The sequence below is a fragment of the Peromyscus maniculatus genome, chromosome 20 (assembly GCF_049852395.1).
Source record: "Peromyscus maniculatus bairdii isolate BWxNUB_F1_BW_parent chromosome 20, HU_Pman_BW_mat_3.1, whole genome shotgun sequence".
Taxonomy (NCBI): domain Eukaryota; kingdom Metazoa; phylum Chordata; class Mammalia; order Rodentia; family Cricetidae; genus Peromyscus; species Peromyscus maniculatus.
This window is the reverse complement of record NC_134871.1, coordinates 26,578,440-26,592,980: the sequence shown is the minus strand read 5'-3', so window position 1 is coordinate 26,592,980 and position 14,541 is coordinate 26,578,440. Positions and strand designations below refer to the sequence as shown.

Below are 14,541 nucleotides of genomic sequence, written 5' to 3'. Positions count from 1 at the left end.
GTTTCCCCAAACCACACTTTTATTCGGTCTTGTTAAAAAGTAGCGTTTCAGGCCATCAAGCTGGTGCTCGCCACCTCGCCAGGTGACCTGAGTCCAGGCCCTGGAACCACATGGTGGGAAGGGAACTAACTTCTGGAGCTTGTCTGTCCTCTGACCTCCGTGTACGCACCAAGACTTGAGCAGACACAGAGAAAAGAAAGAAAGAAATAAAATTTAAATAAATTTATCTAAATAAATAAATTTAAAAATTCTAAGTGCTCTTTTCAAGAACCCTTTTTGAATGGTCTGAAGAAATAAGTTCTTTGGAAACCATAATACTTTGTTTACAACTATAAACTGTTCAGAATACCATTGTACTTGCTGTCTGTAAAATTGTAAAAAGTCAAAAGTAATATAAAAAATTAAAGCAAACAGAATAAAAGGGACGGCTGGGCCTGAGGGCTGCCTCAGGAGTTAAGACACTTGCTGTGCTTTCAGAGCCCCTGATTCTGTTCTCAGCACCCCCATTGAGTATCTCCCAACAGCCCGTTACTCCGGTCCAGGGGATCTGACACTGCCTTCTGGGTGTCTCATACATGCATGCACACACTTTGAAATAATGTTTTAAAAAGATGACTACGGGTGTAATAACAAATGTTTCCTTACATTTACAGGTACACATAGCCCTCAGACCACAAAATGAATTCTGGGAGCTGGGGGTTGTGGAGTCTGTCTGTAATCCCAGTGCTTGGGAGGTGGAGGCAGGTTCATTTAGAAGCTCAAGGTCATCTTTGACTACACAGCTAGTGTGAGGCCAAGTGACTGCCAGAGCAGAGTGCTCCACCAGAGTTCTTTCTTTCTCCAGCCCTCAGTTTTCTTTTACTTATGTCTCACTAAGTTGGCCTTGCAATCCTCCTGCCTCAGTCTCCAGAGCTGGGAGTACAGACCTGCCCTCTGGAGACCTGCAGTAAACAGAGTGCCCAGAGCAGCCCCATGAGCAGCTGTGGGACCCCAGCGGGCTTTGCTTTACACCTTGGTTTACCGGTTGTAGTTCGTCCTCTTCTGAGGGCCTTACTTGCCCACGGTGTTTTTCAGATTGTTTTGACCTTTTTCAGTGCAGCATAGATTGTACTAGCCAGAAGAAAGCCTTACATGTAAAAAGAGAATTACAAAGCCCACAGAATGACAGCCATTCTCCAGATTGTTACAGAGTCTTTCAGCTGAAGTCCTTGGTGTGGAAGTTCAGGTGGTGGCTTGAGCCTCACTTTGTGGCAGGGACGAGGTGTGATGTCTTCAAACACCTGGAGCATTTGATGCTGTTTCCACAACTGGAGTCTTCATCTATAAACATGCATCGTTCTGAATCATTCATTCTTTATGCCCGCAGTGGGCGCTGCCAGCAGACTTGTCTATACTTAAGGAGTGTATCTTGATTTGATAAAGAGTATTATCAAATTCTGTTACCGGCTGGGCGCACACCGGCTGCTTCGTTCATCTATTTTAACGAGTCGGAAATGTAATTGAAATGGAAGTAAATTTCTCCACAAATGATCTCTAGTGTTTCATTCATCTGAGTTGCTTAAGCCTTAATCATATTTGTATCTCCAGCACACAGTGGGGTGCCTTGCTCGTCGCCAAGCTCTTAGGAAATGTGGGCTCCGTGAAGAGGGAAATTTGCCTTTCATGTATTCTTGTTAAAGGACAGTAGGTAAATAAGCGTAGGGTGCGGCGCCAAGTCTGGAATTATAATCAAGGTCTACAGTTACGGAGGAATAAACACCACTCAGCAGGAGTGCAGCATAGAAACGTTTTACCTCTGTAAAACACTGAAGCCAAAGGGAAGGAAGGCAAGTCTGGCCCTCAATTCTGGTCCTGGGGAGGGCAGACGTGGGCTGGGGCCGGCGAGGCCAATCAGCGGGTGGACCGCCTGGGTAGCCAGTGGCGGCGGAGGGCCCAGTCTCCGCCCAGCTGCGTCTCAGTAGGTCGCGGCGTCGCTAGCTGGGCGCAGGGTGAGAGCCAGGTGGGCACCCTCGGGGCGGGGACGAAGCGGGGGCCGCACCCGCACACCCGCACTGGACTGGAGCGTGCTGGACGGACTGCTAACTGCTTCGACCCGGGGGACCACAGCCCACGCCGAGGGAGGGACTCCCGACGCAGGCGCTTGCAGGTGGGTTGGAGAGCGAGCTGCTGGACGCCTCCTAGACCGTTTCCCGGCCTGTGGGTCCTGGAAACTGTTGCCATGGCAGGGGGATGCCAGTTCCCGTTTCTGGCAGCAGAGGGCGCCCGGCCACCTCGGTGGGAGAGTCGGGCTTTTCCCGTTACTAGGGTTACCACGAAACGCTGCAGATGGAGAAATAGAGGAAGGAAGTGGACATGGAGCAGGATGATGGAGAATAAATCAAATCCAGCCAAGATCAAGCTTTAGAGACTTAAGACTGCCAAGAAATGTGGAAAAATTCTCTAGAGAATACATAAACCACCATTTGGAAGCTGAGAATTAACTTGAGTAATATATATTGAGGCAAGGCCTCGTGGAGCTCAACTTGACTATGTTAGTAGCTGAGGATGATCTTGAACTCCTGGCTCTCCCAAGTGCTGGCACTATGCCAGGCCCAGCTAACATGCAGTAATCTTTTGTTGTTGGTTTTTTGTTGTCTTGTTTTTTGGTTTGTTTGTTTGTTTGTTTGTTTGTTTTGAGACACAGGGTTTCTCTGTGTAACAGTCCTGACTGTCCTGGAACTCGCTTTGTAGACCAGACTGGCCTCGAACTCACAGAGATCCGCACGCCTCTGCCTCCCGAGTGCTGGAGTGCTGGGATTGAAGGCCTGGCATACGGTAATCTTAGGAAAATGTATCCTATGGGGGGAAAAGCAGGATAACTCTCAAAAGATTCTCAGATTTTAGAATAGTGTTCAGAATGAAATTTTCTTGGTTAGGTAAGAGATGGCTCTATCATGTTTTTTCAATGTATTTTATTCCAATAAAAATTCCAATGATTATGGGATATTTCCACTCAAGATAATGTGCTTTAATCCTGTTAGATGATCAGTTCTCTCCCACAAAAGGTTTTCCAGCCCTTTTGAAATTTTCTCTCAAGAAAACATTCTGTTTTGCACACATCAATGAAAGTTCTTCATGCTTCGCTGGTTAAGAGCACTGTTGTGCTTCCAGAGGACCAGAGTTCAGTTCCCAACACCCACATCAGGTAGTGCATAACGGTCTGTAACTCTAGCACCAAGGGCTGGTGCTTTCTTTTGATCTCAGTGGCTCGAGTGTGTGCACGCGCGCGCGCACACACACACACACACGTAAAATTCTTCAAGTTTTCCCCCAATTCCTTTCAGATCTTCAGATTATCCTTGTGATGGAATGCATTCTTCGTTCTTAGCCTAGAGGTGAGTTATGAAAGCTACAGCCTAATTAATTCCTTGGCTGGCTCTTATTCCAAAGTTGAAGAACTGTTATCTGTATTCTATCCCTAACCAAAGCCAGCAGCAATATGGAAGAGAAGTCTACATGCCCTCCCTCTGTAAACCACACTCCCAGGGAGCAGTAATGCTGAAAAAAAAAATGCTTCTGTGAACTAGACCTCTGCTACTTGATCAACAGTAGGTTTAGAGACAGAGCCAAGCAGATCTCTGAGGTCGAGGCCAGACTGGTCTACAGAGCAAGATCCAGGACAGGCACCAAAACTACACAGAGAAACCCTGTCTCAAGAAAACAAAACCAAAACAAAACAAAACCAAAAAACAAAACAAAACAAAAAAACCGCAAACAAACCAAAACAAAAAACCCAGTAGGTTTTAGTGCAGTGGCTTTAAAAAGAGAGGAACTTTGACAGTGGTGCCCAGCACCCCTAAGAAATGTATTTCCCTTTGCAAACATGCATTTATATGTGTAGACGTGAAATAGAAAATTTTATAAAACTAATGTTACACGGTACATAGGTTTTCTTTTTATTATTTTTAAGTGGGGGGAGGACTAAAATGATTAAGTGAGGCCCCATGCCTTGCTATAGGCAAGTGCTGTCGCATTGAGTGGTATTCTAGATCGATCTCTCTCTCTCTCTCCCAACAGTTCACTAACTACTAGTAGAATTTTCTGGAGAATATCTAAATCTAAATAAATTACAACATTGTTTCATCCAAACGTGTGACTCCTTCAGAATTGATGGAGTCCAGCACACAATGTGATGTGTCTTCTCTCTTAGCTTCTGGTCAGTCTCTGTGGGAGGAACTGCATACAGACAGTCCAGCCAATAGCCGGGCAGCACAGCTGCATAAGGACAGCCAACAGGAGTATGAGGAGAGAGTTCCAGCCACTGCTGAACAAAGCTGGAATGATTCAGAACACACAAATGAGTTCGCCTTTTCCATCATTTTCATGTATAATATACCTCCAGTAGAAAAGCTAGCATTTTTTAATTGTCACAGGTTTAAGGATTCTACACAGAAAAAAAAAGTACTTAGCAGAACTTAAAGGATCTTGTGAATCTTGATTAATGTGCTTTTTATTGCATGCTGTGACTGAACTATTGCTACAGAAATGTGTGATCCATGCTGTTTGTGCTGGTCAGTTGTTTTTCTGTTTGTTTGTTTTTGCCAACTTGACACAGCTGGGGTCATCTATGTAAGGATCGCAGCTCGGATGGAAAGGTGTCCTGGCAGCTGGAAGCCAAGGAACACCATAAAGTCACACCACACAGCAAACCTCAAAAACCAAGAGAAAGACACAGCAGCAAACTGAACAGGATACAAGGTTTATATAGAGTTTCTTGGGAAGGGGGTGGAACTTTTCATGGTGGAGCTTTCCAGGGTGGAGATTGGTGGGATTCCATGTCCAGAGATTGGGCTTTTTGCTCTGCAGGGTGGGGCCAGGGGTGAGCAGTTAGGGCAGTTAGAGTGTTCTGTGGGTGGAACCTGGCAGTTAAGGGTGGGGAGGGGGTAGCTGACCACTCCTGTGCAGGGTGGAGGCAGGGCACAGCAGTTAGGGAAGCTAGAGTATCTGTGGGTGGAACCTGGACCACTCGAGTGGTTTGAGGGGCTTACATTCCCCCTTTTGTTTATTATTAATAAACAGGTCACAGGAAAGGGGGCAATGTTATCATTAGACTAAATCAGGGTGTCGAGGTTCTTTGGGAAATCTTGATCTTCATCAGCAGGATGTAACCCGGTGCTGCGGGTCTCTGGCTCTGTAGCCAGGAGCTGGTAATCCTGTAATAGTAACTGGTTAAAAGTCTGGTTAGAAATCTCTTGGATCTGCTGTTGAAGAAATCTAGACAAGAAGTTTATAAGGCAGGGTGTAACTAGCAGGATTAGGAAAAGAAGAGGCATGAGAAGGGCAGCATCCAGTTTCTTATTGGACTATCAGTGACCCACTGGCCAGAGGCATCAAGATGTTTCTTATGGTTTGAAGGTCTGTCTGAAGTTGTCGGATCTTATCTTTTATAGGATTGCTAAGGGCAGCCTACATCTGGCCAACATCGATGGTGATCTCTAGTTTGATCATAGAGAAAGAAGGAATAGGGGACAGATATTTCAGAAGCCGATTTATGTATCACAGGGATAAGCATCTCCTTTTGGCAATCTGCTGGTGAGCAATCTCCAGACCCCACCGTACAAGTGGTCTGGTTGAACCATTAAGTATAGATTTAACAATGGCATAGAGGGGAAAGAAATCTGAAACAATTTCCATCATCCTAAGTCACTTTCTTATACCTTCAGAACTTTCATCTACATAACACTTTCTTATACCTTCAAAACTTACTTCAGCTTTCACATGCTCAGACAATGCTTTCTTAGACCCTCAGAACTGAAGTTTCCTCAGTGCTTTCTAAGTTTCCACATTGTCAGACCTTTATAACATCTGTACGTTCCTGTATGAGGACATGAATGTGCAGCTTTTTTTTAATGTGCAGCTTTAATACCTTATTAAACAAGCATTGTGTTTTTTTTAATTCTATCATAAACCCTGTTTTTATGATTCTTTGTTTTCAGGACAGGAATTATCGCACAAGAATAAACATGCATAGGTGATAAGCCCCAGTGAAGGAGAGATGGATAGGGGAGGTAGAGGGGACTGAATCAGCCTTTGACAATCTGATATAGAGTAATTCCTGACCTTATTATGACTGGCTGTTGACTAAAGGTGAGAGTCTCTTGAACGATAAACATCCCTATGTGAGAGCTACTCCAGATAGGTGTAGGTAAAAGAAATAGAGGAGAAAGCAAGTTTAGAGATAAGAGAATTTGGGATAATTTGTTTGTGCAGTGGCAGAAATTGCCATAGTTTAAAGTCAAGAATGCCAATTTTGGCCATCTGAACTGTACTAAGGCCAGAGAGAAGCTTTAATAAAATTGGAGTCCGTGGAGGAAGAGGGGAAGGGTTGCCAAGTGAACTCCGCTGCAGGGAGTTTCTGTGAACTCCAAGTGGGAGCGGAGAGGCAGGAAGGACAAGGTCGCAGAGGCCCAGATGGGCTTCGGGAAGCTGTGGGGCTTACTTAGCGGGCAGCTCCTAGGGGAGGAGGCCAGGAAACAGGGATGGTCCAATAGTTGCCCACATGGTAAGCCTTGGAGGGTGTAGCAGGTTCCAGGAGCCAGTGAGAGGACATTTACCAAGTAGACAAGGAGAGATGGGTGGTTAGAGCAGGTGGAGGAAGAAGCAGCTGAAGAATTTGGAACCAAACATGATGGGCAGCAGAAGCCAGCAGGAAATGGTCTGCACACATCTTAAGGGTCAAATCCGCAACTTGAGTGGTTTTGAAATGTTAAGACATGGGCGCTATGGGCTGAAGGGGAACTACTGCTGAGTTGCTAAGTCAGAGATCTGAGCCAAGCGGTAGGTTCCATTGGCTTTAATAACTGCGAGGATGGGGTATTAAAGCGAGAAATGGGGAGCAGAAGATTCTTTCTTAGGTCAGAGATGAGAGGCTTAAGTCCTTTAAGGCTTTGGAAAGAAAGTGGGTATTGAGCCTGGGTTATATATTTGGTGGGGTTTTGTAGTTGAATGATAAGGGGTGTGATGTTTGGCTATAGAGGGGTTTTAGGTGCCCCATACCTAGGGATCTACCTGAGAGGTTGGTAAGAGAAGAGGTGTGTCAGATTGTGTGGTTTGGAGGAGGAGGAGGAGGGGGAGGAAGGGAATGGCTGGTGAGCCTGGGGTCAAGCGGATGGGGGGAGCAAAAGAAATAGAGGTTCCCACTTTGGCCAGGAGGTCCTTTCCCAGCAAGAGGAAAGGACAGGTTGGCACCATTAGGAAGGAGTGGCTAGGAGAACACCTCTCAAGATACCGCTAAGTGCTGGGGTTTTGTGAGCCTGGTAAGACTGTCTCCTTACTCCAATATAGAAGAATGAGAAGAAGAGGTGGGTCCCCAGAACTCCATCAGGACTGAAGAAGTGGGCCCAGTGTTCAGAAGAAAGGACATGAATCGCCCTGATACTGTGATAACTATGTGAGACTCCCTGTCGGAGAGGTCAGCCATCAGGCCATCAGGCCAAGGGAGCCCAGGGCCCCTCACTCATTCATGGCCAGACCAAGGAGGTCAGATGAAGGACGATCTGGGCTTGATGTCTTCATGCCGCAAGGAACATGGGGGCAATCAACACCTCAGTGGCCTTCTTGATGGCACCTTGGACATTGTCTGGGTGGTTTACGAGGGTTCAGACAGGTCCGGGCCCAGTGACCCTCCTGATCACATTTGAAACAAGGACACCGAGGTTCTCGGGCTTTTGCTTTGGTCAGCTGAGAGGCCTAAGCCATCATCAGGTATTTTTGTTTGGGGGCTTTTTCCTCTCTCCCATGGTACACCTTGAAGGCACAGTGAAGACTTCTGCCTGTGGAGTCAGGGGTCCTCTCCTTAGATGTTTGAGTTTGGCCCTAATGTCAGGGAAATTCTGAGAGAGGTAGGTCATAAGGAGTTGTTTCTGATCCGGGGGTCTCAGGATCCAGATTGGGATACTGCAAGAGGGCCTTTGTAAGGTGGTGTAGGAATTGAGATGGGTTTTCATCCTTTTCCTGGATGACCCTTTGGACTTTTTTATAATTTACCACCTTAAGGGTGGCCTTGTGGATGCTGGCCAGGAGGCAAGTTATAAATCGATTCCTAGGTAGGATGACTCCTGGGGTATTGTAATCCCATTCAGGGTCTTCGTCAGAGACTACAATAGCCTGATTCCAGACTCACCTATGCTCCTCTGGGAGAAGATTGTTGGCAAGAGTCATATAAACATCATGCAACATACCAACATCTAATATTGGGTAATACATTGGATATACAGTTGGTTTTCATAGAGCAAGGTCTCATGTGATAGTGGAGTGCTCTGTCTCAATGCCACATTCTCAGCCCTGACTGGTGGGCAGCCTGTTCTGAGGAGGGAGAAAGGGAAAGTGTAGAAAGAGAAGGGACTACTGGTTGAGGCTGATAGGGGAAGGTTCACTAGTGTGATAGAGAATAGTGGAGGAATTATTTGGTTTGGGCTTCATAGCCAGGAGTTGTTTCCTCCTTGGTTGGTTTATCCTGAAATGGCATCCCACCACATGGTTCCTTTAAGATTACCTAAGTATAGATTTTTAACTATTAACCCCAGTGTTACTGATTTTTCAGACTTGTAACCTTACTCAATATGCTTACAGATCTTTGAGGCAAGATTTATACCTTAGCAAAAAGTTTCAGAGAAAAACCCAAAAGCGCATGAGAGGAGCAGCAATGGTGCCCACTGCAGAGTCTGTCCCTCTGTTTAGTTTGCTCCCTTTCTGTCACACAGCATGTGGCTGGCCTGATTACAGCGCCAAGGGTGGGGGAGTGTGGTCAGGTGACGAGGGCCATCTGTACATAGTCTTAAAGACTGTGGCTGGGGGTACCTGCGCTTCCAAGAGTACTAGAGGGGTGCCAGACTCAGGGAAGCATTTACACTGACCGAAGGGAAAACTTACCTAATTGATTCTGGTGGATGGGGTGCTGATCGGTCAGTGAGCCAGGTGAGTCTGTTGCAGGTGGTCTGGAGATGAGGGATGGGGTCCCAGTGCAGCTTAGACCATGAGGGGAAATGCAGGCGCTAGGAGAGCCTGAGTCTGTCACCAAATGTAAACAACGCAGCTTGGATGGAAAGGTATCCTGGCAGCTGGAAGTCAAGGAACACCACAAAGTCACACCACACAGCAAACCTCACACAAGAGATTTATTGGGAGGGAAAAAACCAGAAGGGGCTGGGCGGTGGTGGTGCATGCCTTTAATCCCAGCACTCGGGAGGCAGAGGCAGGCGGATCTCTGTGAGTTCAAGGCCAGCCTGGGCTACCAAGTGAGTCCCAGGAAAGGCGCAAAGCTACACAGAGAAACCCTGTCTCGAAAAACCAAAAAAAACCAAAAAAAACCCATAAGGGTGGCTGCCTCTGCTCCAGAAAGACAGCAGCAAACTGAACAGGACAGAGGGCTTATATAGAGCTTCTTGGGGAGGGGGTGGAACTCTTCAGGGTGGAGATTGTGGGATTCCACGTCCAGAGATTGGGCTTTTTGCTCTACAGGGTTAGGCCAGGGCCCAGCATTTAGGGCAGTTAGAGTGTTCTGTGGGTGGAACCTGGCAGTTAGAAGCCCTCGGGGGAGGGGCCTGGCCACTTGAGTGGTTTGAAGGGCTTAAAATCTAGGAAGAGGGAACTGAAATTAAGGAACTGCCTTCATCAGCTTGGCCAATGGGGGACATTTTTGATGAATGATTGACGTTGGAGGACCCACCCCCTGGGGGTGGTCCTGGGAGGTGAGGGGGTAGTTGAACTGGAGCCGTGGGGGTGAGCCACGAAGCAGTGTTCCTCCAGGGCCTCCCTCTCCTCCTGCCCTGTCACCCCTCAGTGAAGATGGAGTTAACCCTTTCATTCTCAAGTGGCTCTCAGTCATGGAGTTTGTCACAGCAGCAGAAAGCAATCTGGTTCTGGTTTTTGGTCACAGTACCCCTCCCCCAGTCTCTGTTAGTGTGAAGGTTTTATGACAGACACATTTTGTAAATTTGAAAAATTTTCAGATATTGAATGCCATTTATGTATTTATTTTGAGAAAGGGTCTCACTGTGCAGCCTTGGCTGGCCTAGAGCTCTCTATGAAGACCAAGCTGGCCTAGAACTCATAGAGATCTACCTGCGCCCAAGTGCTGGGATTAGAGGCGTGAGCCACCACACTTGGCCCTGCCTTATTTTTATTTTTTTTTAATTCTTCAGATTTTTAAGTTTGAGGAAAGCGCTGAAGAGGCTTTTTAAAGTAAACTGTTATTTTATGGACGTAGGTGTTTCACCTGTGTGTGTGTGTGTGCCACACATACCTTGTGCCCACAGAGGCCAGAGGAGAGCTCCAGATCACCTGAACGGAGTTACTGTAAGCACGGCGGAGGTGCTGGGAATCACACCCAGGCCCTCTGTGCTTGGCCACTGAACCAGCTTTCCAGCCCCACACTCCAAGTTTTAAGACATAGACTGTTACATGTCAAGCTGTTAAAACACACGAGTTCCTTGCAGGAGGCTTTGACGCCTGTCTGTGCAGTAGGGGTTAAGAAGACTTTCACTCTGTCTGTGGCAGCTTCATTTCGTGGCAGAGGCACATAGTTCTATTTCATCATGAAAGTCTTCCAATTTGGTTGTTTTATACTTTATACACCAAAGCCTGTCCAGCCGTTCTGTTCCAGTCTTGTTTAAGGTGAAGACTGAGAACACATGCCTGAGGAATATTTACCTCAGCTGATGTTAACAGTTGTTATCAGAGAGAGGTTCAAAACAGCCTTCCTCTTTGGGAAAAAAATCACTCCGCCCCTTGTCCTCTGGGAGCACTCCACAATCCCGGCTACCCAAACTGAGCTGAATTTTTGTACATATTAGGTCACACCTTGTTGTTTGGATTCTAACAGCTCCCTCAGGGGAGGGGGTGAGAAGGCATGGCATCAATGGCACAGACACCAGGAGTCAGTTGAAAGCAAATAATGAACTCATTTATTCAATAACAGGGAAGGCCTTATATACCCTCCTCCCAGCACCCAGTCTGTGTGGTCATCCCTCTTTGGCTGGGCACAATCAGGCACTCTGACAGTGACTGTTGCTAGGCCCTCAGGCAGACTCCAGGTTGGCTCATAAGGAGAACGTTGTGTGCATGCCTTGGCAACTGGTCTAAGCCAATTTCCTCCACCCTATGGGTCTGTCCTGCTACAACACCTATTTTCTTATACTGTGTTTCAGCCATGACTGCTAAGGATTGCCCATCATTGTGGGGCTTTGGAACAACAAAGACATTTAAAATTCCTGTTGAGCATTTGGATTTCAAGTATATTGAAAAATGTTCAGACGTGAAACACCTGGAAAAAATTCTTTGTGTGCTGAGGTAAGCATTTAAAAAATAATTTCATGCTTCAGCATGCCAGTTTTGATTATGCAATTGCCCTTTATTGTGAAGTATTAGAGAATTTTCAAATCCTGGGGTTGTTATGTGGGTTCCATATTAGTTTTATACTGTGGTTCTGGAGGGCTCTGACCACATGTACTTCCCACATGGACTTAGGCTGGTTTGGCTCCAAGGGGTTCTCTTCTCTGAATTGTGAAGAAGAGGTAATGCAGCTGTGGGGAAGGTGTGACAGCAAGCGTGACTCACTGCTGCCTGGCCCCCGGGAAGAGATGGCTGCGGAGGCCTGAAACAGGAAGTTACCAGAGCCCCATGCGGTGCTGTCCAACTGTGTGCGAGTGTCCCAGGTGAGGTAGTTAAAATGCAGGTTTAAGGGCCTGGTTCCCAGCCATTGTACTTCAGAGAGCCCGAGGGGGAATGTGCTGTTGACAGTGCAACTGAGTGTTCTGGGGGGTTCCGGGTCTGCGTCCAGAGCCACTGCCCCGTGGCCGGCCGGCCCCGTGGACGGCTGGCCCTGTGGACCCCGTGGACGGCTGGCCCTGTGGACCCCGTGGACGGCCGGCCCCGTGGACCCCGTGGACGGCCGGCCCCGTGGACCCCGTGGACTGCCGGCCCCGTGGACCCCTTGCCAGGACAAGGTCGCGGTGCTCGGCTCTTCGCTGGTTCTTGCTGTTTTCTCTGACCCTCTTTTCTTCAAAAACACAGATTTATTTATTTTATTTTGTATGTATGTCTGCATATAGTATGTGCACCACATGCATGCCATGCCCAAGGAGGCCAGATAACTTCATTAGCTTTCTAGGGAAGGAATTCTGTTTCTTGCATGGTTCACTTTAGGGGAGTTTTGTCTAAGCTGTTTCTCTGCCATTTTCTCCTCATACACCTGGCACAGGTGGTGGAGCACACCTTTAATCCCAGGGGAGGCAGAGGCAGGCAGATATCTGTGAGTTCCAGGCCAGCCTGGTCTACAGAGTGAGTTCCAGGAAAGGCACAAAGCTACACAGAGAAACCCTGTCTCAAAAAACCAAAACAAACAATCAAAAAGTGACAAGGGCTGGGGACGTTTTAGAATGCTTGCCTAGTATTCATGAGGCCCTGGGTTTGATTCACATCAATGGAATTTGGTGTCAAATGTTGCAATTCCAGCACTAGGAATGTGAGCCCAGAAGGATTAGAAATCCATGGTCATCCTCAACCACACAGGGAGTTAGAAATCAGCCTGGGCTATATGAGACCCTGAATCAAACTGAGATATATATTTTTTTAAACAGAAACTCCTTGAAAAGGAAGCCTAGATTACCTCTCAGCTTGTCTCTAATATTGAATTTCCAATGTGTTTTGAAATTGCTTTGTGCAAGAAGTGAACACATATGTTAGGTAGGATTCAACTTAAAATGTGTTGTTTTATGCATACGGGTGTTGTGCCTACACGTATACCTGTGCTCTGTGTGCACACGGCAGCCACGGAGCTCAGAAGAGGGTGGAGGCCGTCAGATAACCTGGAACTAGAGTGGCTAAGCTGTGAGCTGCGTGTGGGAATAAGTCTCAGGTCCTCCGGAATCGCAGCTGGAGCTCTCGACTGCCAAGCTCTCTCTCCAGCCCCCGTGTCAGCCTTTGATGCACATGATACACACTGTTTCCTTGGAATCCTCACCCTGCGTGTGCTGTAGATCTGCTGGATTCCGATGCCAGCCCTGCACAGCCTTTGAAATCAAAGTACCGGGGTCCCAGAGAACCCAGTTTGCAAACGAGCAGTCTAGAGGTCTCTAGAAGATGCCCATCTAACGTTATAAGTGCTCTTTAAGGTCCGGTGAAGAAGGCTACTATCCTGAACTCATGGAATTTTGTGAAAAGCGCCTCATGGGCTTGGCTCCTGAAAGTCGAGCTCTGAGGAAAGACAAGCCTGCAGCAACCGCGTCCAGCTTTACAGCAGAGGAGTGGGAAAGAATTGACAGCGATATAAAGGTAGAGTGCGGACCGGTTCCGGGCAGTGTGTGCACCACTGAAAGCCTGGCCTTTTTCCTTTCAGTGGTGACTAGTTAGAAAGTAGTAGGGGCGTCTTGATTCTAGTCAAAAGTTGTGAGAGTGTGTACGTGAGTGCATTCTAAATTTCTGTACCATGTCCAGCCACAACCCAATCACCATCCATATCTTTATATAAAGATACCTGGGCTGGGAGTGGTGCGGCCACCTCTAATCCTGGCACTTGGGAGGCGGAGGCTAGAGGATCAGGAAGAGCTCAACCTTGGTCACATAGTGAGCTGGAAGTCAATCCTGACTACACAAGACTGTCAAAAAAAACAAAAGCAGAAATCCTGATGGCTGGCTGTGGGTTTTTTTTTTACTTTCTTGATTTCCCTTGGATGTCTGGTTGAGGATGGCTCTGAGCTCCTAACCTCCGGCTTCTGCTTTGTGAGATCAGGGATCACAGGCTCATGTCTTCACACCAGGTTCCGCTTTGTCGTGATGGTAGTGTTTCTATACTAAACCCTGAAATCCGGTAGTGACCGTCCTTAATTCTGTTGTCTTGGTCAGGGTCACTGTTGCTGTGATGAAGCATCATGGTCAAAAGCAACTCGGGGAGGAAAGGGTTATTCAGCGTCACAGTTGTCATTGAAGGAAGTCGGGACAGGAACCTGAGGCAGGAGCTGAGCAGGGGCCGTGGAGGGTGCTGCTCACTGGCTTGCTCCCCATGGCTTATTCAGTCTCATAGCACCTAGAACAGTTTCTGGGGCAACCCTCCCCGATCAGTCACTAATTAAGAAAATTCTCTACAGTCTGGCCTGCACCCCGATCTTATGGAGGCGTTTTCTAAACTGAGGCCCCTCCTCTCAGATGACTCCAGCTTGTGTCAAGTTGACGTAAAACTAACCAGCTCACCTGTTCTTTTTGTTGGCTGTTTTGCTTCATTTAGGGCCTTTGCTTGTCAGTTTTATGCAATAAATGTGCTTCTGTTTGGATCGAACTCTTGCATCTTTTTATTGTTGCCCAGGCTGGCCTCAGATCGAGGTCTCTTACCTGTGTGTCTCGTGCTGGGATTATATGCTGCCACACTTGCTTTGTGAGTCAGTTTTAGAAGAACTAACATGAACTAACATCTTGTTTTGCTCTGTTTTTTCTTGAGACAGGGTCTTTCTATGTCTCCCTGGTTGGCTTGTAACACACTATGTTGACTCGATTGGCCTTGAACTCACA

The 14,541-nt window shown here is 47.3% G+C and overlaps 1 protein-coding gene across 28 annotated transcripts in view; it reads left to right on the top strand.

Annotated features, from left to right (window-relative positions):
* The first annotated feature begins 1,899 nt into the window (after positions 1 to 1,899).
* The window catches only part of Spag1 (sperm associated antigen 1), a 65,160-nt gene continuing 52,518 nt past the window's right edge, over positions 1,900 to 14,541 (top strand). For 2 of the 28 annotated variants that reach the window (XM_076555906.1, XM_042265530.2), the window contains exons 1-4: positions 4,939 to 5,394; positions 5,976 to 6,126; positions 11,187 to 11,328; positions 13,152 to 13,311. In XM_076555906.1, coding sequence (XP_076412021.1) covers positions 11,189 to 11,328; positions 13,152 to 13,311 — 300 coding nt within the window. In that variant the 5' untranslated portion in view covers positions 4,939 to 5,394; positions 5,976 to 6,126; positions 11,187 to 11,188. Of the gene's footprint in view, positions 2,147 to 3,020; positions 3,185 to 3,323; positions 3,375 to 4,189; positions 4,738 to 4,878; positions 5,572 to 5,975; positions 6,817 to 7,323; positions 7,451 to 8,120; positions 8,236 to 9,574; positions 9,729 to 11,186; positions 11,329 to 13,151; positions 13,312 to 14,541 lie in introns of those variants that run through there. The other 26 variants (XM_076555896.1, XM_006982803.4, XR_013046386.1 and 23 more) reach the window with 24 other exon arrangements.